Raw genomic sequence first — 27,179 nt, forward strand, 5'->3', positions numbered from 1 at the left:
CACAGGCCACATGCTCTGCAACACCAGCATGATCAACAAATCCAGGAATTTGTGTTTTACACATTTCAAACAAATCCTCTATAAATATTATTTTAAGAGAAGCCTCATAAAGCCTTATTTTAACACTAGATTGTTCCCTATTTAGGTCTCTAATTCTTAGACTTACTGACCAAACTGTGAGTGTAGTTAGCACAGAGTTTAGATCTTCTGGATTTGAGGGAGAAAAAACCCTCAAGTTTCTAATGGAGTTGCTCCTCCACATTTGAAAATAAATAAGAAATAGCACATGCAGTACCAGAAAGAGAGTAGAGAGACACAAAACTTTAAAAAGAAAACACAACATTTTTATTAGCAAACCAGCTTGCTGTGGAAAGAAAATAAATACAAGCAAGTCTCCCCCCCAAATAAAAACAACCATGTAGTTCAAACAGTGCTCAATAGGAAGGTATTAGTAACAAACCCTCGCCCTCGTTACATGGGCTGCAGTGCCACACTCAACACTGCAGAGCCCGACCGGCCCCCGGAGAGCTCCATATCCCGTATCACAACGGTCAGATCACACATAATAAATAGGGCACCTACAATAAAAAAACATTCAAAGTTGGAGGAGCAGCTCCCTGCCAGAACCACCCGCCAAGCAGCCCCACAGGTATGGCCACTGCAGCGCGCTCTCGGGCGCCGCTCCGCGCCACCGCCGTGGCCGGGCAGCGCTGGCCGGTGTGCCGGGCACGGGACGGGCGAAGGAAGCGCAGGCCGGTGTGCCGGGCACGGGACGGGCGAGGGCAGCGCTGGCCGGTGTGCCGGGCACGGGACGGGCGAAGGCAGCGCTGGCCGGTGTGCCGGGCACGGGACGGGCGAAGGCAGCGCTGGCCGGTGTGCCGGGCACGGGAAGGGCGAAGGCAGCGCTGGCCGGTGTGCCGGGCACGGGACGGGCGAAGGCAGCGCTGGCCGGTGTGCCGGGCACGGGAAGGGCGAAGGCAGCGCTGGCCGGTGTGCCGGGCACGGGAAGGGCGAAGGAAGCGCAGGCCGGTGTGCCGGGCACGGGACGGGCGAAGGCAGCGCTGGCCGGTGTGCCGGGCACGGGAAGGGCGAAGGCAGCGCTGACCGGTGTGCCGGGCACGGGACGGGCGAAGGCAGCGCTGGCCGGTGTGCCGGGCACGGGAAGGGCGAAGGCAGCGCAGGCCGGTGTGCCGGGCACGGGAAGGCCCCAGCGCCCCTCACGGCCCGGCCGCGCTCCGCCCTCCCCCCCCCGGTGGCTCCGCCTCCACCGCCATTGATCCGGAGAGCTCCGGCCACGCCCCCTACGCGCCGACCGCCAGCCATTGGTCACCGCCAGGAGCTCCCCAGGAGCTCATTGGCCAGGCTAGGGATGATGGGCGGGGCGTTCCCCAGCCCGGCGTGCCGCGCGCCCGCTGCCATTCCCATGGCGACGGGAACGCCGCCGGTTCCGCGGCCGCTGCGGCCCCGGTAACCGGGGACACCAGGGAGAGCGGCTGCCGCCTATCTCTGCCTAAAGCAATTGTAATGCTGTGGACGCTGTAATGAACAGGGCGGGGATCGACTTAATGCCTCTCGGGGCTGCTGAAAGCACCGTTTTCTGTTCAAGAGCCTGGGTCGTTCTATTGTCCTGGCTGGCCATTACCTCTAGTTGCTCAAGGAGCTTTGAGCCCACACTGGGAAGAGTTTCTGAGTTTTTTCTCAGTACGATAGCAGCTATCAGCAGAGTCTGGGGTTACTGGAAAAACACAGAGGACACTGGGCTTATCTTCAAGGCTCCACATATTTTCCTTCCCTGCAACACGTCACCAGGAGTAGGACATGGGACAGACAGATGGCCTTCGACCCAGGCCAAGGGCTACTGTAGCTCCTACTTGTCCCTGCCAGAGCACAGGCCTGTCTAACCACAGTGCTCCTTGGTGACTTATGTACTTAGCACAGCTTTCAGGTATTCTGGATTTTGGAAGAGATTTCTCTGAGGCGACACCAGGCCCCAGGAAAAGTCCGAAGTATCACATGATCACAGTATTTCACTTTTGCAGCTGTTCTCCCTTGATGTCTGGTGTGGATAGTGTTTAATGAAAGTCTATTTCAATCAATCATTTATCCTCTTTGCAATGACTGTGATCTCTTTCAACTTCCCATTTCTCCACAGCCCAAAGGGACCCTGCAGAAGCTGTTGCATTTCTTTATCCTGTACCACAGCTGCCTGCTCATACATGGGTGTTTGTACCAACTAGTGAAGAGGGTCTAGCTGCAGGAGGAACCCCCTGCCAGGCCCACCTGCCAGCAGCCCCACAGGGATTGTCATTCCCAGCGTGCCCTTAGTGCCACTGCTGTCACTGGGCAGCATCAGCCGGGTGTGCCAGGCAGGGGCACAGCTCGAGCAGCAGCTGCTCAAACAGGGGCTCACGTTAAGCAGCATTCTCTGGCTGGGAGCCAGGCCCTGCCACCCACACGGACACAAGCACCGCCCTGGGGCTCCCACTCCCCCTGAGTGCAGCTGTTGTCCTTTGTTGCCAGGCCCGCAGGGGTGGCTCCACTCCATGCCCGGGATCACCCCCAGGCCTGTGGGCTACAATGGGAACACTGCAGCCCCACACAGAGCCCCACACACCCCCCTCAGGCAGCACTCCCCCATGGCCTGCCCAGACCCAGAGTCATCCACCGTCACCACAACATACAAATCAGCCAGAAATAACAACCTGGCTGGGGTAGAACTTGGCTTTTATTCTCCAGTACACTTCTCCAGAGACAGCAGAAAAAAGAAACAGCTTAGGTTTTCAGACAGCACGTCCAGCAAAACAAGAGGGGAAAAATTATTTTATAAAAGTAAAATCAAAAGAATAAGAGAAGTTTGGAACATAAAGAGCTAAACACTGTCAGTACTTGCATAGCACTAGCAGTAATCAGGAAATACAGTAGATGGCTATAAAACTTGCAAAAGCAAAACTGCTCCAACAGCTCTAGTAGCAAAGGAGGAGCCTTCTGGAAAAAAAATAAATACAAGGAAGACTTTTTTGGTACTTTTCCTTTTTATATCCACGATGTAATGTCATCTGTTACAACATAATCCCTGCCATTGCCCTGGAAGATCAAGGCCTGTGTCCTCAGGAAGGCTGCAGTAACTAGTCAGAGAGTCCTGTAACTGGATGCAAGTTTCAGTAACAGTCCATGGTTCTAGCCAGACTTGAAAAGAAGAATAGCGACTTGGCCGAGGTAGAAGTAGATGAAGTGCTTGGTCTCATGAGTCACATAGCTGCCAAAATTCCTTCCCACGATGCAGTGCCAAGTGGGATTGTATTTCTTGTCAAACTCCTGCAAAACAGATCACTACAAATTAAGAACTCTTCTAATAGGTATGTACCTTCTGAGCAAGGCAATTAGAGGAAGAACAGATGCTCTTTAAGTACTAGGATTATTTTATTCACATCTTATTGTTCACCTGCTGCTTAGTCAGACACACAAAAACCCCACAGTGCTTCCTAACTGAGCAGTACTAAGTTTAAAATATTACTTTTGTTGAAGGAAAGTAGTCTTCTATTCCCCCATAATTCATAACATGATTGAATCTAAAATTCTCAAGTAAAAGATTCACCATTAGTTTTGTACACACAGAAACAAAGCCATAATTTAGACTTCATTTTTATAAGCAGCACAGCTACTAAACAGAAAATTCTCTGCCACCTGCTCTGTAACAACAGTATGATCAACAAATCTAAGCAGTTGTGCTCTACATATTCTCAAACAAATCCTATATTAATTCCCACTAGTTGCACCAAAGGATATCTGAAAAGTACTAAACTCTTTTCAACTTTCACTGGTACCTTATGTGTCTGGAGAAAAAAAGCCTTCCAGTATTCTGGTCATAGCAAACAAGTATTTCTTTAGGAGAAACAATCATTCTGCATGGATGAATTACTTCTCATGTTAGAGAAGCTTCTCCACCCCAACTATCCCAAATTTTAAAGTCACCTCCACCCCAAGTATCCTGGAGCAGAGCCCCAGGCTTCGAATGGTACAGCAGCAGAACAGCTCCAGCTGGGTGCCTTCAGAAGGACCCCGGACAAAGAAACTGCCAGGGCAATTTCGTCCTCCCAGTTGCAGTTCCCCATCCTTCACAGTTCTGACTAATAATAACATTAGGGTCTGGGGACTTCTTGTTCTTTATTGGGCTTTTTCATTGTCTCTGGACGTATTTTTTTATCTCTCATGTTGTGATTTCTGCTGACAGTTAAAACTTCATTATTTTCCAGCTTGAACCAGCTCTTGAGGCCCTTTTTCACAGTGTTAGGTAAAAGTTAACATATCTATTTGAAAATTCACGGCTTGTGGCCTAAACCTTTATCAAACTTAGCTCCTCGTGCCAAGCAGTTAACTCCAGCCAGTTTCAGTCCAATCGGCCTCAACATGTCAACAGCTCTTCCTCTCAGATCACTTTAACTTCTACTGACGCACTTTCATTTCTCCGTTCCCCTGAGCTGACGAAGCAGGAAATACAATCTGAACTAGATCTTTCTCATGTATTGTTAATCCTACATAAAGGATGACACAGATGTTTCAAACAACAGATAAGCAGTGCCACCAGGATTTTTCTTCTTTTCTGCTTATATCACTACGTAAGGAGGGGTGTGATTACAGAGAATTGCAGAAAACCACTTTTCCCCGGCTATTTTTGATCCAGCTGGCAAGAATTGTAAAGAGATCCTTAAGATTAAGTTAAATACAAACGAAACCAAGAAGAACAAGCTATCTCGCAGAGGAAAACCACAGGAGAGCTCAATAGAGTCCCTGTGTTTTGCACCAGCTCATCAGTCAGAGGGACAGTCAGGTGCCACTTTATCCTCACGTGGACGACTGACAGCAGCAAAAAAGGCCGTAAGCAGAAAGCACTGCAAGAAAGAAGCAGCACCTCGAAAGAGCCCGTAAAGGAACACATGGACATCAGCCTAAAGAGAAAGTCTAACTTGATTATCTAGCGTCTCTAGGACTTGTTTTTCTAGCACTACTTGCCTAGCAGCATTCCCCCCAATTGATTTTTCATGTGCATAGAGATATCATGAACACATTACAAGCCAACATCTACCTTCTTTATGTGAGCAGCGATGTCCTTCTCGATGTTGTATTTCTCCAAGGCTTGAGTTGCACATTCCACAGCATCTTGCTGCATCTCCTCTGACATGTCCGCATTTTTGATCACTGCTTTTCGATCACTCATGATTGCCTGCTTGGAAGAAAAAACAAGGAAATTCAAAGTTGCAGGAGTACCTGCCAGAACCACCTGCTGCCAAGTACCCTCACAGGTACCGCCATTCCCAGCGCGCACCCGGGCGCCGCGCGGTGCCCCCGCCCTGGCCGGGCGTGCCGGACACGGGCACGGCCCGAGCAGCGGCGGCTCAAACACCCGCTCACGTTCGGCACCCGCTCTCCGGCCGGAGCCGCACAAGCACCGCCGCCCTCCCGGCCCTCCCCAGCGCGGCGCTGCTCCGGGAGCTCCGCGAGCCCAGCCCGACGCCCTTCCCTCCCCCGGGGGAGGCGAGGAGAGCCCGGCACGCGCGGCCAAGGGCACGGAGCCCTGCGTGGCTGCCGGGTGCCGCCGGCAGCTGCCGAGGATGCGGGTAAACCGGAGGCGGCGGCCGGGGAAGAGCCCAGGCACGGGAGGCTGCCCAGTTCCAGACTTCCCGAGCCGGACCCGACCCCTCTCGGCAGTTGCCCCTGCCCAGTGCTCAAGTCGGCAACGCCTTGCCCTCACCGTCGAGCGGGCGCCGCGGTATCGGCGCGGTGCGGATGCAGAGCCGGTGACGGTGCGGGACGGCGCGGAGCGATACACGCACTCGGCTCCGCCGCCGCGGCTGTTTAACCGACCCGCGCGCGCCGCCGGCGCCTCCGATCGCCCCCAGCCCCGCCCCCTCAGCACCGGCCGTCAGCCATTGGTCACCGCCACCATCACCCCGAGATCTTATTGGCCCCGCTGCCGCGCTCTTGCAGGGTTTTGCCGCAGCAATTTCTTTCAGCCCGGCATGCCTTGCGGCCGTTCCCATGGCGACCGGCGATGCGCGGCGGGCACGGCCTTGGGGCGGCCCCGGGCCCCGCCGGCCCAGCGCGGGACAGGCCGCGACTGGTGGCTCTCAGGCCGTGCGCAGCCCTTCCCCGTCGCTTTGTTTTTTTCTTCACGGCTGAGCTGCTTGAACGCAGGAAGGAAGAAGGGGAAGGAATAACCCCGAGCACCGGTATAGGTTGGGCGCTGACCGGCTGGAAAGCAGCTCTGCGGAGATGGAGCTTGGTGTCGTCGTGGACAACAAACTGTCCCTGAGCCAGCAGTGTGCCTTGGGGGCCAAGAAAGCCAGTGGAATCCTGGGGAGCATTAAGAAGAGCATTGCCAGCAGGTCAGGGAGGTGATGCTGCCCCTCTGCTCAGCACATCTGGAGTGCTGTTTCCAGCCCTGTGCTGCTCAGGACAAGAGAGACACGGAGCTCCTGGAAGCAGATCCTGTGGAGGGCAGCATGGATCATTAAGGGATCAGAGTATCTTTCCTGTGAGGGAAGGCTGAGGAAGCCGGACCTGTAAAGCCCCAAGAAAAGACAGCTGATAGGGGACCTCATTAATGTGTACAAATATCTAAAGGCTGGGTGTCAGAGGATTCATCAGGGTCTTCTCAGTGGTGCTGAGAAATAGATTAAGAGGCAGACAACAGACAGAAACCGATGCACAGGAAGTCCCACCTGAGCAAGAAGAATTTCTTCACTGTGCAGGTGACTGTGCACTGGAACAGGTTGCCCAGAGAGGTTGTGGAGTCTCCCTCAGTGAAGCTATTCCAGAACCATTTGGACACAATCCTGTGCCATGTGCTCTGGGATGACCCTCCTGGAGCAGGAAGGTTGGACAATATGACCCACAGAGGTTCCTTCCAGCTTGATCTGTTCTGTGACTCTGTGAAAGCAGCTGGTCACTGGTGTCCATGCAGTGTCCATGACTACAGCATGAGAGGGACTCTCCCAGTTACTGCACTGGTAGGCAAAGATCATCTGTCACTATAGCTCAGGCTGAGAAAAATACCCAACAAAACCAAATATGATGCTTTGGAGGGCATCCTACTGCAAAGATCAGAGTTAAAAAATATTATATGAGGAAAATAGGAGAAAATCGTGGTGTGGTCTGATGATGGTGCTAAAAGTCCCAATATGGCAGGAAGGTCCTGGGTGAGGGAGCCCAGCTCATGCCCTGGGAATGCAGTCCCTGGACTGATTTCAATAGTATGAAGTCATCTCTCCTGAGAATGGGTTAAGTAACTCCGTTGTATCTACAAAGCTGGCAGAACTCCTGGATGATTCAAGTAGTGTGATAAGCAGGGCAGGTTTTGGGAAAAGAAGAAAAGGAAAGGAAAAAAAAAAAAGAAAAGTTAAGTTTCTAATGTGTCCTAATGCTCCTAACCAGAATCAAGGCATCTTTCACTCCTCCTTGCAATCCATCAGAACCTACAAACCCTCCCTCCCATTCCCCACAAGGCTTCACTTTAACTGAAGAAAACTGCAAAATTAAAAACCTAAAGAAAAGCGAAATAAAATAAAGTTGAACTATTTGCAAAATTACTCAAGTACACCGTGAGGGTTGCGTTGGGTTTGGGTCTTTTTTTTTTTCCCCCGTCACGTTTGTCCTCACAGCACAGATTCCGTCGCGCCGCGGAGCAGCGGTGGCACGGGCGCCGGGGGGTTCGGTGACCGCGTCCGGCGGCGGAGCGCCCTCCCGGTCTGTCCCGGTGGCAGCGGGCACGGTCGGAGCGCCCTCCCGGGTGTGTCCCGGTGGCAGCGGGCACGGGCGGAGCGCTCTGCCGGGTCTGTCCCGGTGGCAGCGGGCACGGGCGGAGCGCTCTCCCGGGTCTGTCCCGGTGGCAGCGGGCACGGGCGGAGCGCCCTCCCGGGTCTGTCCCGGTGGCAGCGGGCACGGGCGGAGAGCCCTCCCGGGTGTGTCCCGGTGGCAGCGGGCACGGGCGGAGCGCTCTCCCGGGTCTGTCCCGGTGGCAGCGGGCACGGGCGGAGCGCCCTCCCGGGTCTGTCCCGGTGGGAGCGGGCACGGGCGGAGCGCCCTCCCGGGTGTGTCCCGGTGGCAGCGGGCACGGGCCGAGCGCTCTCCCGGGTGTGTCCCGGTGGCAGCGGGCACGGGCGGAGCGCTCTCCCGGGTGTGTCCCGGTGGCAGCGGGCACGGGCGGAGCGCTCTCCCGGGTGTGTCCCGGTGGCAGCGGGCACGGGCGGAGCGCTCTGCCGGGTCTGTCCCGGTGGCAGCGGGCACGGGCGGAGCTCTGCGGCCCGCCCCCGGTGCCGAAGATGGCGGCGGTGCGGCTGTGCCGGTGCCGCTGCCGGGCGCTGCTGTCCCGGCCCGCCGGAGCTCTGCGGGCGCGCCGCGGCCTGGCCGCGGGGCCGGAGATGCATTTCGGCTTCCAGACCGTGACGGAGGAGGAGAGGAGGGAGAAAAGTGAGGGCGGCGGCGGCGGGAGAGGGCGGGCCGGGCCCGGAGCCGAGCGGGGCTCCCGGGCGGCCGGTGATCGTTCTCCTCAGTGCTGGGCAGTGTTTGGGGCTGGGCCCTTGTTTGAGGCGTTACCGGGGGTCATAATATCACTGCTACTTCCCTCAGCTCGGGAAAGCTGTGTTTCTCCAGACACCTTTGTCAGGCCACAGGCTCAGTCGATTCAATCTTTTTTTTTTTTTTTCTTTTTTCTTTTTTTTTTTTTTTGTAATGAGATTTCTTGTGGTATTTTTCAGCTCCACAGTGTGGAGAGACCTCCACAGGGCAATAAAGGACAGGTTTTACTTAGACATAAGCATTTCTAAATAAATTGCATCTCATTCTCATGTCCTTTCTTTGCAGTTTATCAGGTCTTTGAAAATGTGGCCAAGAAATATGATGTAATGAATGATTCAATGACTCTAGGAATTCATCGGGTGTGGAAGGATATCTTCGTGCATAAAATGAACCCTTGCCCAGGAACACTCCTCCTTGATGTTGCTGGGGGAACAGGTAAATAATTTTGGTGGGTTCCTCATGACAATGCCACACGCTTTTTCAGCTGTTTCAGTCTGCTCAGAATTACATTTCTTGCTGTTTTTTTTTTTTCTCACCCTTAGCTCCCTGTCTTTAAAACTAGTCTAGTGAAGCATCTGCTTGACTTTCCCAGAGAAGGGTTGGGAACTGATATCTTTGTGTTTTGTAATATCTTGCTTCAAGGGTCTGAAAGTGTTATAGTCCTGCCATGATTTGTTATGGGAAACTGTGTGAATTTGTGGAATGTCATGGACTCTTTGATTTTAATAAGTTCCCTTTTTGTCTATATACATGTACACACACACACACACTCTTTCTGGGTCTATTACAGTATGTCTGAGGGGGTGTTTTTATAAATATATATGACTAAAAAGAAATAGTAAGTCAGTTGGATGTTCAAAGCCTTATGTTTCAACTTCCTGGAGTCAGAAAACATTCCAAAATGTGTGTCTTTCCTTTGAAACAACTGCAGGTGACATTGCCTTTCGATTCATTAATTATGTTCGCTCTGTACGACAACGCCAGCTCCAGAGGAAGCTCAAGCACCATCAGAATTTGTCATGGCAGGAAATTTTTGAGAGTTACCAGAAAGACAAATTTAACTCACTAGGGGATTCCCAAGTGGTGGTCTGTGACATCAACAGAGAAATGTTAAAAGTTGGGAAGCAGAAAGCACAGCATCTTGGCTACTCTGAAGGTAAATAATGCATTGTACCGTGGCTGTAATGTTCCTGATAGCAAGAAACTGTAAGGGACAGAGGTTTTTTTGCTGTTTCCCTGTGTACATTCAGGAAGAGTGGGAGCTGTGCATGGGGAAAAGGAGCATGAGTTGCACAGTCACCGATTGTGCATTTTGTCTGCTTGCCAATGACCTGGACATCCATGCTCCACAGATAGACATGATCCTGATCCTTTGGGGACTAGGAAGCAACACAGCTGCAACTGCATCGCATACTGGTAGTCCTGATGGAGGGAGCGTGGCTTTTCATGTTCCTCAGCCTGGGGGAGCTTTCTAGCAAAATGTGTTAAGTGTTTTGGCCATTGTTGCATGGCAAGATGTTAGTAATTGTCCATAGCTACACTTTGAGCAGAGATTCTCTTTTTACAGCTTTGCCACAAACAAATGGCAGCCAACAGTGCTTTCCACTATGATGCGAGTTTTGGGTAAAATCTTTGTGGCACATACACACTGTGTGTATGTGCAAAATGGTGTTTTGGCTGATCTGCAAAATCAACTACTCTGTCTTGAAAGATTCGTGAGTAGAGGCCATTCCTCTAACAAAACTGCAAAATGGAAACATTTGTTTTCAATATCACTTTAAAATAATCAATTCCTTCCAGAATGGATAAGTTCTAGCCTTTCTGGGGCAGTCTGAGCTCAGATCTGTGACTTGTCTTTCACTACAGGCTTGTCCTGGGTACTTGGGAATGCTGAAGAGTTGCCCTTTGATGATGATAAGTTTGACATTTACACAATTGCCTTTGGAATCCGAAATGTAACTCGTATTGATCTGGTAAGTTACTGTAGTGTATTCTGACATGGGCTTCTTATGATATTTTATTCTACAAAGGAAACAAAGTAGGAAGATCCTAATCTACTCCTGAAGCATTTAAAATAAGTGACATGTAGTATGCAACTTGTGTGAATAGAAAATGCAGTTAAGTGCCCCACCTTTGTCATAAAAAGATAGATTTATACCAGTTGCACCCAATCCTTCCAGCTTGGCAAGCCACCAGTCTCAGGTTCCTAAGGCAATGGGCTGAATGTTACAGTCATTCCCCACCTTCTCCTGACCTATGGCATGGATGGATCTACACATGCACAGGGCAGTCAGGCTGCATATCTCAAATCTTCCTGCAGCACCTGATCTATATCCCACCAACAGTGGGTCCAGTGCTTCCTGTCCCCTTCTGTTTCCCTGCCTGAGCCAACAGTACTGCCAGAGCAGAGTGGGAAGGAGGCTGCTGCCCCCACTGCTGTTGAACCAGCCTGTTCAGCCCACTGCTGCTGAGTGTCTTTACACTGGCTGGTGGCAGAGCTCCCTATAAAGAACAAGTATGATTTTAATTAGGATAAGAAGTGCTCTTTGTTCTGAGCTATCTCTGTCCTTTGAGAAGTGCTGGCTGTTATGGGGGTGACACCTGTCTGGAGGCACTCGTTGTCTGTTTTGGAGGAGTGTGTTACAACCTTGGCAGAGCTCCTGTGGAAGGTGAAACATTTGGATCCAAACCACCTTGAACCATATTCCTTTGAACTTAATGTGCATGTGGCTTTTCCTGGTGCTTTGTCTGCACCCTTCCAAAGCACAGGCTCTTTGCCTTCATGCATACAGCAGTCTGGTGGCAGAGCTCCCTGGAGACCTGATACAAAACACACCCAAGCTGCCAACTCTTTTGCAGAGCTCATGTGTAGTGTTGATATTTTATCCCATAGGAACAGGACAGTTGAAGTTAAGAAAATGAACAGCCTTCAGAGGTTCTAGAATACAACTCTGCTCTTGTATGAAAGAACATACAGTTTTAAACAGGATTTTGTCTAGATTCTTGTTAGGTATTCTATTTTGATGCAGGATGGAATTTTCAAAGTAGCCAAAGATTTTCTTCTTTCTCTTTCCTTCCTGTTCTTACACATTGCTCATCCGAAACCCAGTATCGTTCCTTCTTTGAACCTTTGGGTGTGCCTCACAGTAAAATCTTTTGATTGAAAAAAAATTATCATGCCTGTTTTTGATTTTCAGTTTCTTGTAGCTGAGTCACCTTCTCCCTTTTGTGTTTGGTCTGTAATTATAAGAGCTCTGCCAACAAACTTTCATCAACTGTGTGTAGGGAAAGAAAATTGCAAACCCGACATCACAGTTTTGACACAAAGCCTTGTGAAAATCTATTTATGTAAGAGCAAGAGTATTTGTGCTTTGGGTTTGTGGCATATTTGGGGCTTTTTTTATACTTGTCTTGGGATGCTTCTCTACAATAAATATTGCAGATTGCCAGTCAGGATACTCTTCATTCCCCTCAGTTCATCAGAGTTGCATGATAATATCACATGGCCTGATAATAGGCAGGTGCTGTTCTACAGAAGCAAACTTATCACATCTGCTTTGTCTCAGGCACTTCAAGAGGCCTATCGTGTGCTGAAACCAGGAGGAAGATTTCTCTGCCTTGAATTTAGTCATGTCAGCAACCCTCTTCTTTCCAGGTAGGAACATGGTGATGCTTTATGCCAGGTCACAAGACTCTCTTGTTTGTACCCAGAATAAGAGGTGGAGACACTGAGACCACATCTTGGTGCACTTTTAAAGTCAGCTACAGACTGCATAGCCTAGTGGCACAGAGACCAGCTTGTGCTGGAGAGGGTTTAAAGTTGTTTCTGGTAATCTGTATTTACCATCTCTCTCTGCAGGCTCTATGATCTCTACAGTTTCCAGGTTATCCCTGTTCTGGGTGAGGTTATTGCTGGTGACTGGAAGTCTTATCAGTATCTTGTGGAGAGCATCCGACAGTTCCCCCCTCAGGTAAGGCAGGATTTCTCTGAATTCACTAACACACAAAACACAATTCCAGCATAATCTTGTGGCCAGCTGGTTTGTGGGCCTTCAGGTTCTTAATACTTATGGCACTTATTTTTCAGGAGGAACTGAAGGCAATGATAGAAGATGCAGGCTTTTTCAAAGTGGATTATGAGAATTTGAACTTTGGCATTGTTGCCATTCACTCAGGCTTCAAACTGTGAGTCCGGGTACCAAAACACCGAAAGTTTAATTTTCATGAGGGATATGAAAGCTGTGGAATTTTAACAGGATCAAAAGGAGTTCTAAGAAGATGTGCAGCAGATACTTGCTCAGCAGCTGGGCTCAGAAGAACACAAGTTACCTGTCCCCACCAGGAAACCGGTGGAGTGACTCCAGTGGTGTTTCTTACACTTGCATTTCCCTTCAAGTGCAATGTAAAGGATGTGGCCAAAACTGAGCAATGCTGACAAGTGAAGCAAGTTGGCAGTGGGTGTGGATAAAGACACAGACTGATTAGTCTCCAAATAAGATGCCTTTCTTTTTACTAGGCTTTAAAGGAGGATATTATACTTTTGAGAAGCAGCTTGGATTTATGAAGTAGCTATGGACTTTCACGAAGCTGTTATTATCTTTGTCATGTGGAATTTAAGGATTTTTTCCCATGACTCCTTCTTTCAAAGCCAGATGGAAGGCTTATGAAATAAAAGGGCTCTGCATCAACTTTTTTCCACTTAAATCAGTCTTGTAAGAAGGTTTCCTAAGAAAGGATGGATTTGGGGTGTGGGAATTGAGGTGGGGATGTTCATCCTTCATTCACATGGCAATAAAGAGGGTAATTCAAGAGGGCAAAGGGATAAACGGTTTTATTAGCAAAGAAGCCATCTTTTGAAAGAAAATAAATACAAGGAAGACATTTTTGCTTTTCTATATAGCCACAATGAAAATACCAGCCGCTAGAGCAAAATCCCTGACCATTAACAATACAATACAAGACCTGAAGATCAAGATGTGCTTCCCCAGGAAGGCTGAAGGTGGGAATCAGTGTGCAGTCCTGTAACTGGATGCAAGTTTCAGTAACAGTCCATGGTTCTAGCCAGACTTGAAAAGAAGAATAGCGACTTGGCCGAGGTAGAAGTAGATGAAGTGCTTGGTCTCATGAGTCACGTAGCTGCCAAAATTCCTGCCCACGATGCAGTGCCACGTGGGATTGTATTTCTTGTCAAACTCCTATGGAGCAGAGAATTAGAAAATAAGCATTTTCATGGTAATTATACTAATATTGTCTTACAGTTGGGGAGGTTTTTTTGGCAATGATTTGTCACTTGATAACAAGTATCACTTTTGGAAGAAGGCAATTAAGGAGCAGCATATGCTCTTAAGCACAAGGATCATCTGTCACTTTATAACTCATCTGCTGCTTAGTCATACAAAAAAAAAAAAAGTGCTTCCAAGAAGAACAGGAATAAGCTTAAAACATATGTTTGGGGAGGTAACTTTTCCCCTACAGTCATGCCATGATCTCAAACCATAACTTCTAAGAATTTGTCTGCTTGTTCTGAATCTCCAATGAAACTGGCATTTTTCTATATTAGCTTCTATTTCTGAAGCTAATGGAATTCATTAGCTTTTTTTTTTGCAGTAAGGATGCTGAGAGAACACTTGCTGGAAAATTCTCTGCCATATCTCTGACACCTGGTCATGAGATGATGATGTGACACGCTGCTGTCAGGAGCCTGCTACGAATAAACTCCTGTGTACAGGTCTACAGTGAGCAAACCCATGCAGTCAGTGGATTTATACTGCAGTACCTAACAGCTGTCTGCTGAAGAGATTTTTGTGAGGACATGGAAGTTTCTGTTCTGCTCAACTAAACCCTTCAGCTCCTTGCAGCTCAGTCAGGTTCCCAGTAGGAGTCGAGAGAAAATGTGACAAACTGTAAGCTATGAACCATCTGTTCAGCATTAGCATGAACAGCTTGTCTTACATGTGGTGGGAAAGGCAAAAAACCAAACCCACATATTACATGGTCGGCAAAGCACCACTCTTTAAATAGGCTGCACAGGGCCCGTGTCTTGTACCAGCTCATCAGTCACAGGGACAGTCAGGTGCCACTCTGTCCTCACGTGGACAATGGGACAGTGGCAGAAATGGTGTAAGGCAGTACAAGAGAAAAGCAGAAGGACCTAGAAAGGTCCACATAAAGGGTGGGGAACAGAACAGAGAGAAAGTCTAACTTGATTATCTGGTGCCTCTAGAACTCGTTTCTCTAGAGCTGCTTGCCTAGCAGCATTCTCCCCAACAGATTTTTCATGAGCACATTACAAGCCAACATCTACCTTCTTTATGTGAGCAGCGATGTCCTTCTCGATGTTGTATTTCTCCAAGGCTTGAGTTGCACATTCCACCGAGTCTTGCTGCATCTCCTCTGACATGTCCGCATTTTTGATCACTGCTTTTCGATCACTCATGATTGCCTGCTTGGAAGAAAAAACAAGGAAATTCAAAGTTGCAGGAGCACCTGCCAGAACCACCTGCTGCCAAGTACCCCCACAGGTATCGCCGCGCGGTGCCCCCGCCCTGGCCGGGCGTGCCAGGCACGGCCCCGGGGCACGGCCCGAGCAGCGGCGGCTCAAACACCCGCTCACGTTCGGCACCCGCTCTCCGGCCGGAGCCGCACAAGCACCGCCGCCCTCCCGGCCCTCCCTAGCCCCGCTCCAGCCCGGCAGCTCCGCGAGAGAGCGCGGCCGCTCCATCGCCCGGCCCGACGCCCTTCCCTCCCCCGGGGGAGGCGAGGAGAGCCCGGCACGCACGGCCAAGGGCTCGGAACCCCGCGTGGCTGCCGGGTGCCGCCGGCAGCTGCCGAGGATGCGGGTAAACCGGAGGCGGCCGCCGGGGAAGAGCCCAGGCACGGTGGTGCCGCCGGAACACGCAGGGTCCCCGGTACCGGGATGACGAAGTCTCTGGAGCTGCCCGCGCCCCGTCCCTCACCGTGCGGGCGCTGCGGGACCGGCGCTGCGCTCTGCTCCGTGCGCGCCTCGCAGCTCCTCTGCCCCCCCAGCCCTGCGCGCCGACCGCCCCCATTGGCCATCGGCACCGCCTCCGGGCGCCCATTGGCCAGCGCCGCCGGCCCCTGAACGCCCATTGGCTGCGGCGCTGCGCCCGGCCGGGTTTTACTGCGGCGTTGTCTTGCGGCCCGGGATGCCCCGCGCCGCGTCCGTTCCCATGGCAACCGGCGGGATGCAGGGAGGCAACGGGAGAACGGGGCGCGTCTTTTTGGATGGTCACGTAGATTTGGGCTGTGTATGGAAAACTTCCAGTCCTGACTCCCGTGCTACTGGTCTGGTGTGCCAGGGGCGGTTTAGGTTGGATATTAGTAGGAATTTCTTCGCAGAACTGGTGATTAGACATTGGAAGGGGCTGCCCAAGGGAGGTGGTGGTGTCACTGTCCCTGGAGGTGTTTAAGGAAAGACAGGACATGACACTGAGTGCCGTGGTCTGGTTGGCATGGTGGTGTTCACTCACCGATAGGACTCGATGATCTCAGAGGTCATTTCTAATCTAATTCTGTGATTCTGTGTGGCATCATCAGATGATCCTGGGTAAAAAACTTATTCCTTAAAGTATGCTCAGTCTTCAAGGCATGGTAATGTGTCCATCAGCTTCTGTAAAACACCTTTCCATAGGTGATATGTGGGCCCCAAAAGACATTTTATTACTTGGGCAGTGAAGCCCATCCATGTCAAAGGAAGGAGTTCCATAGCTTGTGAATGGCACTTAATCACCTGTCCTGTTCACTTGTCTGTTTTCAGTTGTGTCAAGTCACACTAAGTGACCTCTAATAAAAATCTCTGACATGTTTACTGGGTATGATCAAGTCACCTCCAAACTTTGTTACTTTAGTGAACCAAATCTATCAGACTTTCATGCCATCTTTTGCAGACCTCACTATTTCTGCAACTCTTGCATTTTTTTTTTTTGTTTGTTTGTTTGTTTGTGTTTCGTTTGGGGGTTATTTTGGTGGTTGGTTGGGTTGTTTTGGGTTTTTTTTTTTTGTTTGTTTAAATGAAGCAAGATGTTTTGGTAGAACCTCAGTGCTCTGTTTTCTTAGTTTCACTCTCCCTGGGGCACTTTCTGCTTACACTCTTGTCAGCAGATAGAACACTGCTGTTGAGTCTTCCAGAGTTGATCTGTTAATAACAGGACTCTGAACCATGTCTACAGCAAACAGGATGATTTAAAAGAGGTTGTTAAATACTGGTTGGTAGGACTCCCATTTCCTTGTAGAAATGTTTAAAAAACCCACCTCAAGAGCAGTCATTCACCTCACTTGCAATGTAAATATTTTGCATATTCATACAGTGTAGTTACCTGCTCAGTGTCATTCAGAGCAAAAGCAGCATAACTGCAAGCAACTCTTTCCTTTTGCAAACTCTAAAGCAACCTCAGAAGAATACACTGCCGCCAGAAATACTGAAACTGCATAATGTAATACTTTTGTCACTCTAGAATATCTCAGAAATAACTCCTGACTCACAGGTTTTAACATTCCAAACAGAGTTCACAACTCTGCTTGTGTGCTAGAAACATGAAGAAGTTTTGAGTGGTCTTGGGGCCACAGTAAGTTATTAATTTGCAGAACTGTGTTCAGTATCTGCAGCACTTGCAGTAGTTCTTTGAGTACTGGACAGTTTTGTGCTGATAGAATGGAACCATTCAACAATCTTCCAAGTGCTCCCACTGAACTTCAGAAACACCCATGAATCTCTGAGGAGGTGGTTGTGTTTGGTAGCTGCAGGCACATTTCTCTGCATTTATTAAGAAATGGTTTGCTGAGGGAACAATTGTGATGACGACTGCAGGAAATGGCAGTGTGGGTGAGATACACGTTGGTAAGGAGAAACATTAAAGCCTGGGATACATCAGAGCCCTACTTGTTAATCAAGAGTATAAAAGTAGAGTTTCCCTCAGGACAGAGCTGCAGGGAAAGGCAGAACAAATAAACACAGGAGATGATAGCTGGGATAGAGGAGGTGCTGAAGAAAACTGGGTAATGGATAAGGCATCTCATGAGATTGCTCTCCCAGTTTGGGCTGTAAGCACTTTTCATGAGGTGGTTTTTCACTCTGTGTTGCACAACCTATCACTGTACTAACAGAGCTTTTTCCTGGGGCTCCCAGTTAATACCAAAATATAAAATAATCATTATTAGCAATATAACAACTTCCATCTTATTTTTCTTTCCACAAAGGCGAAGAAATCTCCACATTGAAATTTTCTTTGTAAACATGGGATTTATATGCAAGAGCTTCCAATCTAATTTTATATCTACAGTTTTGTGGTGGTGGAAAAATGTCAGCAGCTCTAAGTGAGGTTATCTCCATGGTCTCCAGAGAAACTGGATCCATTTACTGAGTGCTGCAGTGAATGCAGGGGAACCAGCACATGAGGGGTGTCTCTCCCTCTCTCAAAGTGCAGCCAGGGCCCAGTGGGGCTCAGCACCACCAGTGTTAGACCCACTGAGGCACTGACATGCCCTGCCCCACAGGCAGCTCATCTGCCCTCTGTGAGCTTTTCTTTTTGGTGGTTGCAGGTGTCTGAGTCGAGGTTGTAATCCCCTTATTTCTGGTGAAGTTGCATCAAACCCCTTTATTAGGGAGATGCATGTTTTCCACTTTAAATGCAGTGTGGGCCGCAGAGAACAAGCATCAGGCAGTCTGTTCTCTCCCTGGAGTGTGTGGGAGCAGCACTGAACTGGCAGTTTTAAGTTTAGCCTGTGCTGCCTTGGCAATGTGGGATCATCTTGTCCAAATTGTTGGTTTAGCTGTTGCCTTTAAATAGTTACTTGATGCTATTTTGGGTTAAAAGCTCCTGCAGCCAGTCAGTTCCCTCTCAGATTCCTCTTCCTTTTTCTGTGTAAATAATATTGTTCCCATTCTCTCTGATGGTCAGAGGAAGAGGCCAAAATGGACAGATCAAGGGGGGACTTCTCAGTGGGAATTACCTGATACTATGATTGTAGTATTAATCATATTGATTGATAAGATATTTGAAGTCTTTCCTTGTTATGATTTCTATACACATCTTAAATTACTTACAGGCTGAGCTTATATATTTGTAAAACTTCAGCTTTGCAGGGTCTGAATCTTGACAAGTCTGAGACTAAAGCAATAATACAGTGTTACAGCTTTGCAGAGGATGGGGTTAGTGATGTTAAAGACAGGCTCTATTTCAATACCCTTGAAAGAATTCAAGTATCATAGTAATTACATGTTTTATGCATCTAGGTGAGTATATTATGGATGCTTAAACAAATATTGAGGTAATTACACAATTAAGAGTGAGACAAGGGTTTGCTCTCACCTCCAGACAGCAAATTCACTTTGCCAAATGAAAGCACCCAGGTCATCTGCCATGCTGCTGTCCAGCTTCAGAGACATTGAATATTTCAGCAGCACTACTAAACTTTTACACTTTCTTTCTTCTGTCTTGCAAGTGCTTTTCTTCTGACCAAAATACATGCCAGGGTGTTTCAGCTGTGACTGCACAAAACTTCATTTTCCCCAAATAAAATTCTGAAAGGGTATTTGGGCTCTGGGCTGTCACTGAGAGCCCTGCAGAAAAGTCTCTCGTTCTCCCAGCTTTGGTAAAGGGATGTTACCTGAGAGAAAACAAAAAACAGGTTGTGTGAGACCAGCTGTAAGTTACCTTGTGGGCAGGACACCCTGGCATGGAAGTGTTTCTTCAGTTTACTCCACATACAGGCTGCCTAAATATCCTAAGAAAGTCAGGAAAGTAAGTCCTGCCTGACCTCCTGTAAGGAATTTCTCAAGTGTGCAGTAACTTGGAGAGTCAGGTCAGCCTCTGTGCTACTTCTGGACCCTAAATTGCACATTGTTTTACACAGATGGCTACAGTAATTTCTTTTAGTGCTCCCTATTATTTCTCAAAGGAAATGCAGCTATGGCAGGTTGTTTTCTTCAGGTTAATTCAGGCAATATTAAGAGATTTTTGTAAGCAATTCAATACCTGGTGGAGCCACAAAATACTCCTCTACTTTCTCTCTGGCATTTTCCAGCAGTTCTTTGGTGCAGTTACCTTCTGTCACATCATCTTCTCTGAGATACAGACACCTGAAGGACAAAGGTTACTGGTTGTCTTCAAGCTGTTCTGTGAATATGAGGTAGGAAGGGTGGCTTATCTCTAAATCTGGTGCTGGTCTCTTAAATAAACACTGAGACAAGTACTGGAACATTTGAAGCACCTAAAAATGGCACTGGCAGGCACTGGGGGTGCAGTGTGACAATTAAGAGAGATTAAAGAACTGAAGTTCACCTTTGCTTTGCTCACACATAAAAATTACACAGCCAATGACAACTTTCTCCCACACAGAACCACAGGAAGATGTTTTGAGCAAAGGGGCCACATGCATGGTGATTCCCAGGGAAAAAAGGTCCCAGAAGCAAGCAGTTTGATGCATGAACAGATAAAAGGAGGCTGCTGTGATTCACCACCTGTCCTCCAGCACTGAATCCATGGGTTCCACACCGTCGGTGTTCACCTCATGAAGCTGATCAGCAAACTGGATCGCTTTCTGCAGCCGCTCCACGCCCTCTGCATCCCGGAAATCCACCAGGGCCAGGTGCTCCAGGTGGTCCAGCACTTCCACCGACACTTTCTGCTGTAGAAAAGCATCAATACGGACAAAAAAGTCAAAAATTAACAAGTTTAATAGTGCTACTTTCTTTTAATCAGATACTTGTTGTGGGGGTACCAGTTGATGGTTTCTCTGGGTCTGGATTGAAGGCACTTGAGACTGTAGTTCATGTTTGGACTCAGGTGTTTATTATTTCTTATCAGCAACACAGTCTCACTGCTGTGAGTTCAGCAGCTTTTCATTAGAAGGCACAAAATGGCCAGCAATCTCTTTTTACAAGGTCTTTTAAGACTAAACTGTCCAATTAAGAGCTGACACCTGGATTATTTTCCCTTTTAACCCAATAACTGATCCCAAAGAGCTGCAATGCAGACTTTTTTGCCCAGTTACGAAATGCCACCCAAACCCAAGAAGGAAGAAGCAGCATGAAGAAGAAACCCAGGACAACACCCTGTGCCCTCCACCTTGCTTCCATCCACAACATACTAAAAATCCCAAAACCTAAATTTCTCACCAAGTGATAGACCTACACTACTCTCTATGATCTATTTCACACTTTTGTGGGTTCTAGTCTATCTTGAAGTCTGGGAAACTTTCTCCATGAATGAGGGTCAAAGTCAGTGCTGCCCTGGGGGTCAGGGCACCCCAGAGCAGACAGAGAAATATTCCCGGTGCTCTGGGTTTCCACACTTGTTACACGTCAAAACCGGAGTTTACAAAGAATCCTAAAACATTAAGGCTGGAAAAGACCTTTAAGGTCACCAGCTCCAGGCCACCCGCACACTGCTGTCCCTCTCTGGGGAGATTAACGGGTGTTGTATCCCGTGCCCGCTGCCCGCCTCGCGGGGGGCGGAGCGGCGGTGCCCGAGCGGTGTCTGCAGCGTTACCCGGAGCGGTCCCTGCGGCCGGTGCCCGCCGTGCCCCCGGTGCCCGCTCCCCGGTGCCCGCGGGAGGCCCCGCCCGGCGCGGAGCCACGGCCCGAGGAGCAGCGCGCGCATCGCCGCCGCCTCCCGGCCCGCGCGTGACGCCCGCGGCGCTCCGGATGTGCGTCAGTGGGCGGCGCGCCCGGCCCGGCCCGGCCCGTCCGGCGCGGCCGCCGCGATGAACAGCGTGGGCGAGGCGTGCACCGAGCTGAAGCGCGAGTACGACCAGTGCTTCAACCGCTGGTTCGCCGAGAAGTTCCTCAAGGGCGACAGCGCCGGCGACCCCTGCGGGCAGCTCTTCAAGCGCTACCAGCTCTGCGTGCAGGTGCGTCCTCCCCGGGCCCCTTCGCTTCCCGCCCCGAGCGTCCTTCCCCGCGCTGACCCTTCCCACCGCCGGCCCGGTACCGCCGGCCCGGTACCCCCGGCAGCCTCGGGCCTCGGCAGAGACCCCCACATACAGCGCTGGGTTTGTCTCGCCCCGTGTCTGTCGGTCATGACACGGAGTATTTTACAGGCGTCTCCTGTTTTTATTGCACACGACTCTTAAGGCGGATCTGTAGAGGCTGCAGCACGTTCCTGTTAGACCGACTGTAGTTCAGTGAGTTCTCCGTACATCCTTCAGCAGCTCTAACATTGAAACTTTATTCAAACCAGCCTCTAAGACTACTTCTTCCAGATCACTTGTGTTTTTAGATGATTACTATTCAGGCAACAAGCAAGAGGACAAGAGGTTACAGACTTAAGCTGCACCTGAGAGGTTTAGGTTGGACATAAGGAGGAGTTTTTTCACAGAAAGGGTGATCAGACATTGGAACGGGCTGCCCAGAGAGGTGTAGTCAGTGTTTAAGGAGAGCCTGGGCATGGCCTTGGTCTGGTTGACGTGGTGCTATTACTCATGGGCCATAGGTTGGACTGGATGATCTCAGAGGTGTTTAACAGCCTTACTGATTCTGTGGTTCCGTGTTTTATACCAAAGATAGCATCATGAAGCTCGATAAAGAAGTGGTGAATTTAATTATTTGGTTTTCTTCTTTTCAGAAAGCAATCAAGGAAAAGGACATACCCATTGAGGGCCTGGAGTTCATGGGCCCAAGTAAAGGAAAAACTGAGAACTCCTCTTGATGTTGGCAGTATGGGTGGAGTCACTAACAGGAGCCTTGGGACTAAGCACCATCACCAGGTGTGCCACAGGTGCCACCTGGAGAAGACCTTTGTTAACTGCTTTCTAGGAAGTGACAAATGTTCTCTGCTTGTGAAAACAAACAGCTAAAAGAAAAAAAAAAAAAAAAAAGACTGGATCATGTGGTAACTGCTGCCTCCTTGCCAGTCAAACTTGGTGGTGGTTCAGCATCTGACAGCTTAAAAATCCATGTGAACTTCCTACTGAATGTACTCTGCAGTGGGTAGAGTGGGCTGGGATGGGTTCTTTGTGACTGATTTCTCTTGCTTATTTATATAACACTTGAAAGTGTTTAAAAAGAATATGAAGGGGGTTGTGTAGTTGCTATCATCTCTATGCTGCTGAATTTTGATGAAATTAGTTTCATGTAATCCTGAAGGGCTTAAGCACTGTTTTGTGTCAGTTGCAGAGATGGTGTAAGAGCTCTAGTGGACCTGCAACACCTTGGCTAAAATAAATACAACCAGGTTGTATTTTGTTCAAGTAGGTAACTGTGCAGTAGAGTCTGATTGTGCCCCTAGGAGGGATGGAAGTGGCTGCTCAGCAGCTGAAGAGAAGATTTTTAATGCAGAGGTTGCTTCAGCCTTTTCTGAGGTACTGACACATCCATGAACTTGGAATTCTCTCTCCTTTTAGCATTACACATTTCTGTGGTTTGATCCTCACACAGGGATGGGGCAAAGCTTGCCCCTCTCCTTATACCAGCACAGGGGAAAAGATATTATGGATGGGGGACAAAAGATAACTTCATAATTCTAGAATTACAGTGAGGAAAAAAGAAAGCTTCACTCTCTGCTTTTAATTACTACTAATTATTTAAAAGCTTTACTTAAAAAAAAAAAAATTCCGAACTAAAAGGGTGCAGTTCTCCAATGTTATAGCTGGTCTGCACCACAGCCCCTCACAGAGCCCAGACCCTGAGTCCTGTGGCCCTTGTGCAGAGGAGCAGGAGCTGCTGCAGCCTGAGGCTGTTGTTCCTGTGCCAGTCAGAGCCAGGTGAGCCACACTCCAGTTCTCAGGTGCAGAGAGCTCCTACAGTGTCAGCACAGGGCTTAAATATAGCACTGAAAAAAACAGGCTGTTGGCAAAGTGCAGCAGGTCTAAGGGAAGGATCTATAAATAGCATTTTGGAGACAGTCGAGACTGTAGCTTTTCTTTTTTAAGGAATAACACACAAACTGTTGTGTTTGCTTTTCTATGATCTTCATATAGGGCTAAATGTAATGTGACTTTGTCAGCTTTAAAACAACTGTGCCCTTCAGTGCCTTGTACTTTCAACACAGGAAAACTCTCCCAGCAATCTTTTACTAGTAAGCAGACAAAAAAAATCACATGGAAACACGGGGAAGGGCATCCTGCAGTGCCACTGTGAGATTCTCCCTTGCCATCCATCACTCCTTTCCACAGCAAGGTTCCAAAGCAGCTGCTGTGTTCTGCCTTTTGGGAAGAACCACATTAATGACACCTGAGATAGAGCTCACATTGTGCAAAAAATACAGAAGTTATAGTAAGAACTGGAAAACGGTTGAGTTGCAGTGAGCAAAACCTTGAAAATGAAAGTTGTACTGGCACAGGTTCAGGCTGCTGGCTCACTAATCCTTTTTAGCACAGTACATGTTATACAGAACCAAAATTGTGTTTTCTTCTGCAAAACCTCTGTGAGAGACTTTGTACAGACTGCAGCTTAATGGAAAGCAGAGTGGTGAGCAAGATAAGTGCTGATGTACCTGAAAAATTGAGAGCTGAAGGTGAACAGTGTGAAGGCAGAGCTTAGCTCAGCATCTTTGCTGTCACTCCGTGTGCCAGAAGGGACCAAGAGAAAATCACCTTTGTGACTGTTAATAAATATTGCAAGAGCTGATAATGGAGAATGTGCTTCAGTATATACTGAATATTAATCTACATATCTGTTGTTCTGGCTGTGAGAAAATGAGATTGTTTCATGTGCTATGCCAAATGCATTCCACAGGAACATGTGTTACCACTGAGGCAGTCAAATCCCTTTGCTCCTGCACTCTGTTCTGGGGGAAACCTTCATGCTTTATGCAAACACTGAACTGAAAAACTCCTAAGGATTCAGATAAACAAGTCAAATCCCAAATTCACGTTCAGAGTTGTTTATTTAAAGGGCCCCATCACAAGTACACAGGGGGACCACAACACCACTCAGCTTCATTACAGAAGAAACACAGAGTTTCTGAAACTATGACCCCAGAAAAGATGGCTCCCACTCAACATTCTGGTTCAGGACAGGGAGAGCCAAAGTTCTGGCTGTTGGCAGGATCTTGGTTTTAATCTTCATAACCAGTTGGGAGAGGGTTAACGTGGGGGTTGTGAAACAGAGTTTTATTCCCATCACCCCAGGGGAAACGCTGTTGAAAGAAGAAAGAAAATAAGCCAGTGGCAGCTCCTGAACAATCCCTATAAGCACCTGAAACCAAGAATGGTACAGACTCAAACATCAATTCTCCCAGGCAATTAGTGACAGGACAGAAGGAAATAGCCTCAACCTGTGCCACAAAAGGTTCAGGATAGACTCAGGAGGAATTTCTTCACAAAAAGGGTTGCTAAACATTGGGACAAACTGCCCAGGCTGCTGGGGTCACCATCCCTGGAGGTGTTAAGGTACAGAATGGATGCAGCACTTAGTGCCTTCATAGGGTTGAGAGGGTGGAGATCAGTCAAAGGTTGGACTCCATCTCAGAAGACTTTTCCAACCTAAATTATTCTATGATCACACAGCTTGACAGGCTGGTGAATTAGCAAGCTGGCTCCCAGGATGTAGGAAGCATGAGCTGGAAAACTTTTGTCTCCCTTAGCTGGGAGCCACAGTCTCTAAACAGCACAATCTTTGCTCTTAAACACTGTGCTGTATTATGAGTACCCCAGTTTTGAGTGTTGGGCATCTCCACTGCTACCTTTTAGATCTGTATTACTTTAAGTACAGCAACTCTAGTACTGAAACATTTTTGAGCAAGACATTAGGAGAATCACTCTGGGGTGGGAGAGCCTGTGAATGTCATGGGTACTTCATCAGAGCTGTGACAAGCTCTCATTGCCTCAGAAACAGCCGTGAGTTGGTATCACAACCATCTCAAGTAGCAGTCGAGAGAGGAGAAGGTGCTGTGGCAGTCTCAGAGGAAGGGCTGCAGCGGTGCAGGGGAAGAGGGCAGTAACCCCGCGGGCAGAGGTACCTTGGTCCTGATGCGGAGGTGCGAGTAGGGCACGAACTCGGGCCGCTCGTGCCCGTGCTGGTGCTGCGCCTTCAGGTAGCAGTTCAGCATGCACACGGCCACGCCGGGCAGCGCCACCACGAACGTCAGCGTCTTCCACATGCGGGCTGGCCGGGACAGCGATCACAACAAGCACGGCTCTCATTAGCGATGCTCACCCGACACGCGTTACCGCAATTAGCGCACTAACGAGGCGCTAATGAACCCTGCGTCCCACGCCCGAGCGCGGGTGCCCTCCCCGTTTGTAACAGGGATCCGGGCTCACGGTTCAAGCCCCGGTTCAGGCCCCATCGAGCGCCTGCCATGCCCCGTTCCCACAGCGAAGGGCACCGGCTGTCAAGGGCAGCGCCGCGCCGGCCGCGGGCCCCGGCTCCGCCCTCGCCCCGCAGAGCCCCGTTACCTCCGCCCTCCTCGTGTGCCGCGGCCGCCGCCAAGCCGCGCGCCGGCAGGGAGCGCGGGGCGGCGGCGCCGAGCAGCAGGCGGGAAACCCGTCCGAGCGCCGCCATGTCCTCCTGTCCGTACAGCGGGACCGGAACCGGAACCGCGCCGGGCGGAACCGGCGGCAGCAGCGGCCGCGCTGACCTTGAGCGGGGCCGCCCGCGCGCACGCGCCGCCCTGCGCGGGAGGGGCGGGGGCGTGACGTCAGCGCGGAGCGGGCTGAGGGGCGGCCCGGCGCCATCTTGGTGGTGAGGGCGGAGCGGGCCTGGGGGAGGTTGGCCGGGGGGCGGTGACAGAGCCGCGGGGTGACAGAGACACCGCGTGACAGAGACAGACTCGCTTAGCTTAGAGGTGACCTCGGAGAGCATCGAGTCCATCTTATGGCCGAACGCTACCGTGTCAGCCCGACCATGGCACACCACCTCCCTGAGCAGCCCATTCCAATGTCTGATCACACTTTCTGTGGAGAAATTACTCCTTATGTCCAGCCTTAACCTTCCCTGGTGCAGCTGGAGGCCGTTTTCTCCAGTCCTGTTCCTATTGCCTGAGAGAAGAGGCCGATCCTCACCTGCCTACATCCTCCTGTCAGGTAGAGAGTGATGAGTAGTTCAGAGAGTGAAAAGTCCTCAGGCTGTGGGGTCAGGGAGAGTGCTCGGGAGGTCCCAGGCATGAGGGGATCAAAGGGCCCCTCAAATGCTGCAGTTCTGTTACCACCAATGTGGTTTTAATTACATGGATTCCTAGCATGATTCTACTGAAATAATAACATCACTTGAATGAACACAAGATCTCCAGAAAAAAAATTAATTACAAATATCTAGGTTCTCTTTTAGTTCTTTATTGAGGCCTGGTGGTTATCTCTTTGACTTTTGGTGTACATGGACAGTACATTTTTCATCTCTTAAAACCCCACAGCAAAATGATAGGATTCCCATGGTGCATATAGAAACTGTAATAGTAAAAAAAGCAAAGAAATTGAGCTTTGGGGAAGGACAATGGTAGAGGCTGGTCTGAGAGGAATGATATGGAGGAATTGTGTTTTACTCCAAAGAAGGTTGCGGTTGGAAGGAGGAGGTTGTTTGGTCATGTGCACACCTCGGTCCCACGGAATTGGTCGCTTCTCTGTTGCCAAGAGCAAGGAATACAGCCTAGCGTGGCTGTAAGATGGTGGGGAGATGTGTTTGCTGCTGGGGAACAGGATTTCCTTAC

At 49.5% G+C, this 27,179-nt stretch overlaps 6 protein-coding genes across 10 annotated transcripts; 2 read left to right on the plus strand and 4 right to left on the minus strand.

Annotated features, from left to right (window-relative positions):
* Window positions 1-2,707: 2,707 nt before the first annotated feature.
* On the minus strand, window positions 2,708-5,884 carry LOC132336276 (dynein light chain 1, cytoplasmic-like). The gene is made up of 3 exons (XM_059863608.1): window positions 5,750-5,884; window positions 5,084-5,221; window positions 2,708-3,315 (listed from the first exon to the last, which is right to left on the minus strand). Exons 2-3 carry the CDS (start codon window positions 5,213-5,215, stop codon window positions 3,178-3,180), a joined length of 270 nt encoding a protein of 89 aa, XP_059719591.1. The 5' UTR covers window positions 5,216-5,221; window positions 5,750-5,884; the 3' UTR covers window positions 2,708-3,177.
* Window positions 5,885-8,297: 2,413 nt separating this feature from the next.
* On the plus strand, window positions 8,298-13,455 carry COQ5 (coenzyme Q5, methyltransferase). The gene is made up of 7 exons (XM_059863599.1): window positions 8,298-8,466; window positions 8,860-9,009; window positions 9,506-9,730; window positions 10,441-10,547; window positions 12,141-12,229; window positions 12,434-12,545; window positions 12,662-13,455. The coding sequence occupies exons 1-7, from the start codon at window positions 8,319-8,321 to the stop codon at window positions 12,761-12,763; spliced, it is 933 nt and encodes a 310-aa protein (XP_059719582.1). The 5' UTR covers window positions 8,298-8,318; the 3' UTR covers window positions 12,764-13,455.
* On the minus strand, window positions 13,389-15,628 carry LOC132336273 (dynein light chain 1, cytoplasmic). 4 transcript variants are annotated; one of them, XM_059863602.1, is made up of 3 exons: window positions 15,531-15,628; window positions 14,879-15,016; window positions 13,389-13,769 (listed from the first exon to the last, which is right to left on the minus strand). In XM_059863602.1, exons 1-3 carry the CDS (start codon window positions 15,621-15,623, stop codon window positions 13,632-13,634), a joined length of 369 nt encoding a protein of 122 aa, XP_059719585.1. In that variant the 5' UTR covers window positions 15,624-15,628; the 3' UTR covers window positions 13,389-13,631. The 4 variants fall into 4 exon arrangements, with proteins under 4 accessions (XP_059719585.1, XP_059719584.1, XP_059719583.1 ...); XM_059863601.1 differs by having other exon boundaries at window positions 15,487-15,620; XM_059863600.1 differs by having other exon boundaries at window positions 14,879-15,019; window positions 15,487-15,591.
* A 1,690-nt stretch (window positions 15,629-17,318) lies between these two features.
* On the minus strand, window positions 17,319-21,219 carry GATC (glutamyl-tRNA amidotransferase subunit C). Of its 2 annotated transcripts, none has more exons than XM_059863605.1 (4): window positions 21,084-21,219; window positions 20,054-20,217; window positions 19,569-19,672; window positions 17,319-19,200 (listed from the first exon to the last, which is right to left on the minus strand). In XM_059863605.1, exons 1-4 carry the CDS (start codon window positions 21,192-21,194, stop codon window positions 19,142-19,144), a joined length of 438 nt encoding a protein of 145 aa, XP_059719588.1. In that variant the 5' UTR covers window positions 21,195-21,219; the 3' UTR covers window positions 17,319-19,141. The 2 variants fall into 2 exon arrangements, with proteins under 2 accessions (XP_059719588.1, XP_059719587.1); XM_059863604.1 differs by having other exon boundaries at window positions 20,054-20,220.
* Window positions 21,220-21,240: 21 nt separating this feature from the next.
* On the plus strand, window positions 21,241-22,785 carry TRIAP1 (TP53 regulated inhibitor of apoptosis 1). The gene is made up of 2 exons (XM_059863609.1): window positions 21,241-21,444; window positions 22,158-22,785. Exons 1-2 carry the CDS (start codon window positions 21,298-21,300, stop codon window positions 22,239-22,241), a joined length of 231 nt encoding a protein of 76 aa, XP_059719592.1. The 5' UTR covers window positions 21,241-21,297; the 3' UTR covers window positions 22,242-22,785.
* A 1,615-nt stretch (window positions 22,786-24,400) lies between these two features.
* LOC132336275 (cytochrome c oxidase subunit 6A1, mitochondrial) lies at window positions 24,401-26,094 on the minus strand. Its single transcript, XM_059863606.1, has 3 exons — window positions 25,933-26,094; window positions 25,494-25,639; window positions 24,401-24,671 (listed from the first exon to the last, which is right to left on the minus strand). The coding sequence occupies exons 1-3, from the start codon at window positions 26,036-26,038 to the stop codon at window positions 24,591-24,593; spliced, it is 333 nt and encodes a 110-aa protein (XP_059719589.1). The 5' UTR covers window positions 26,039-26,094; the 3' UTR covers window positions 24,401-24,590.
* Between the last annotated feature and the right edge of the window lie 1,085 nt (window positions 26,095-27,179).

This window comes from Haemorhous mexicanus, chromosome 19 (genome assembly GCF_027477595.1).
Source record: "Haemorhous mexicanus isolate bHaeMex1 chromosome 19, bHaeMex1.pri, whole genome shotgun sequence".
NCBI classification, from domain to species: Eukaryota; Metazoa; Chordata; class Aves; order Passeriformes; family Fringillidae; genus Haemorhous; species Haemorhous mexicanus.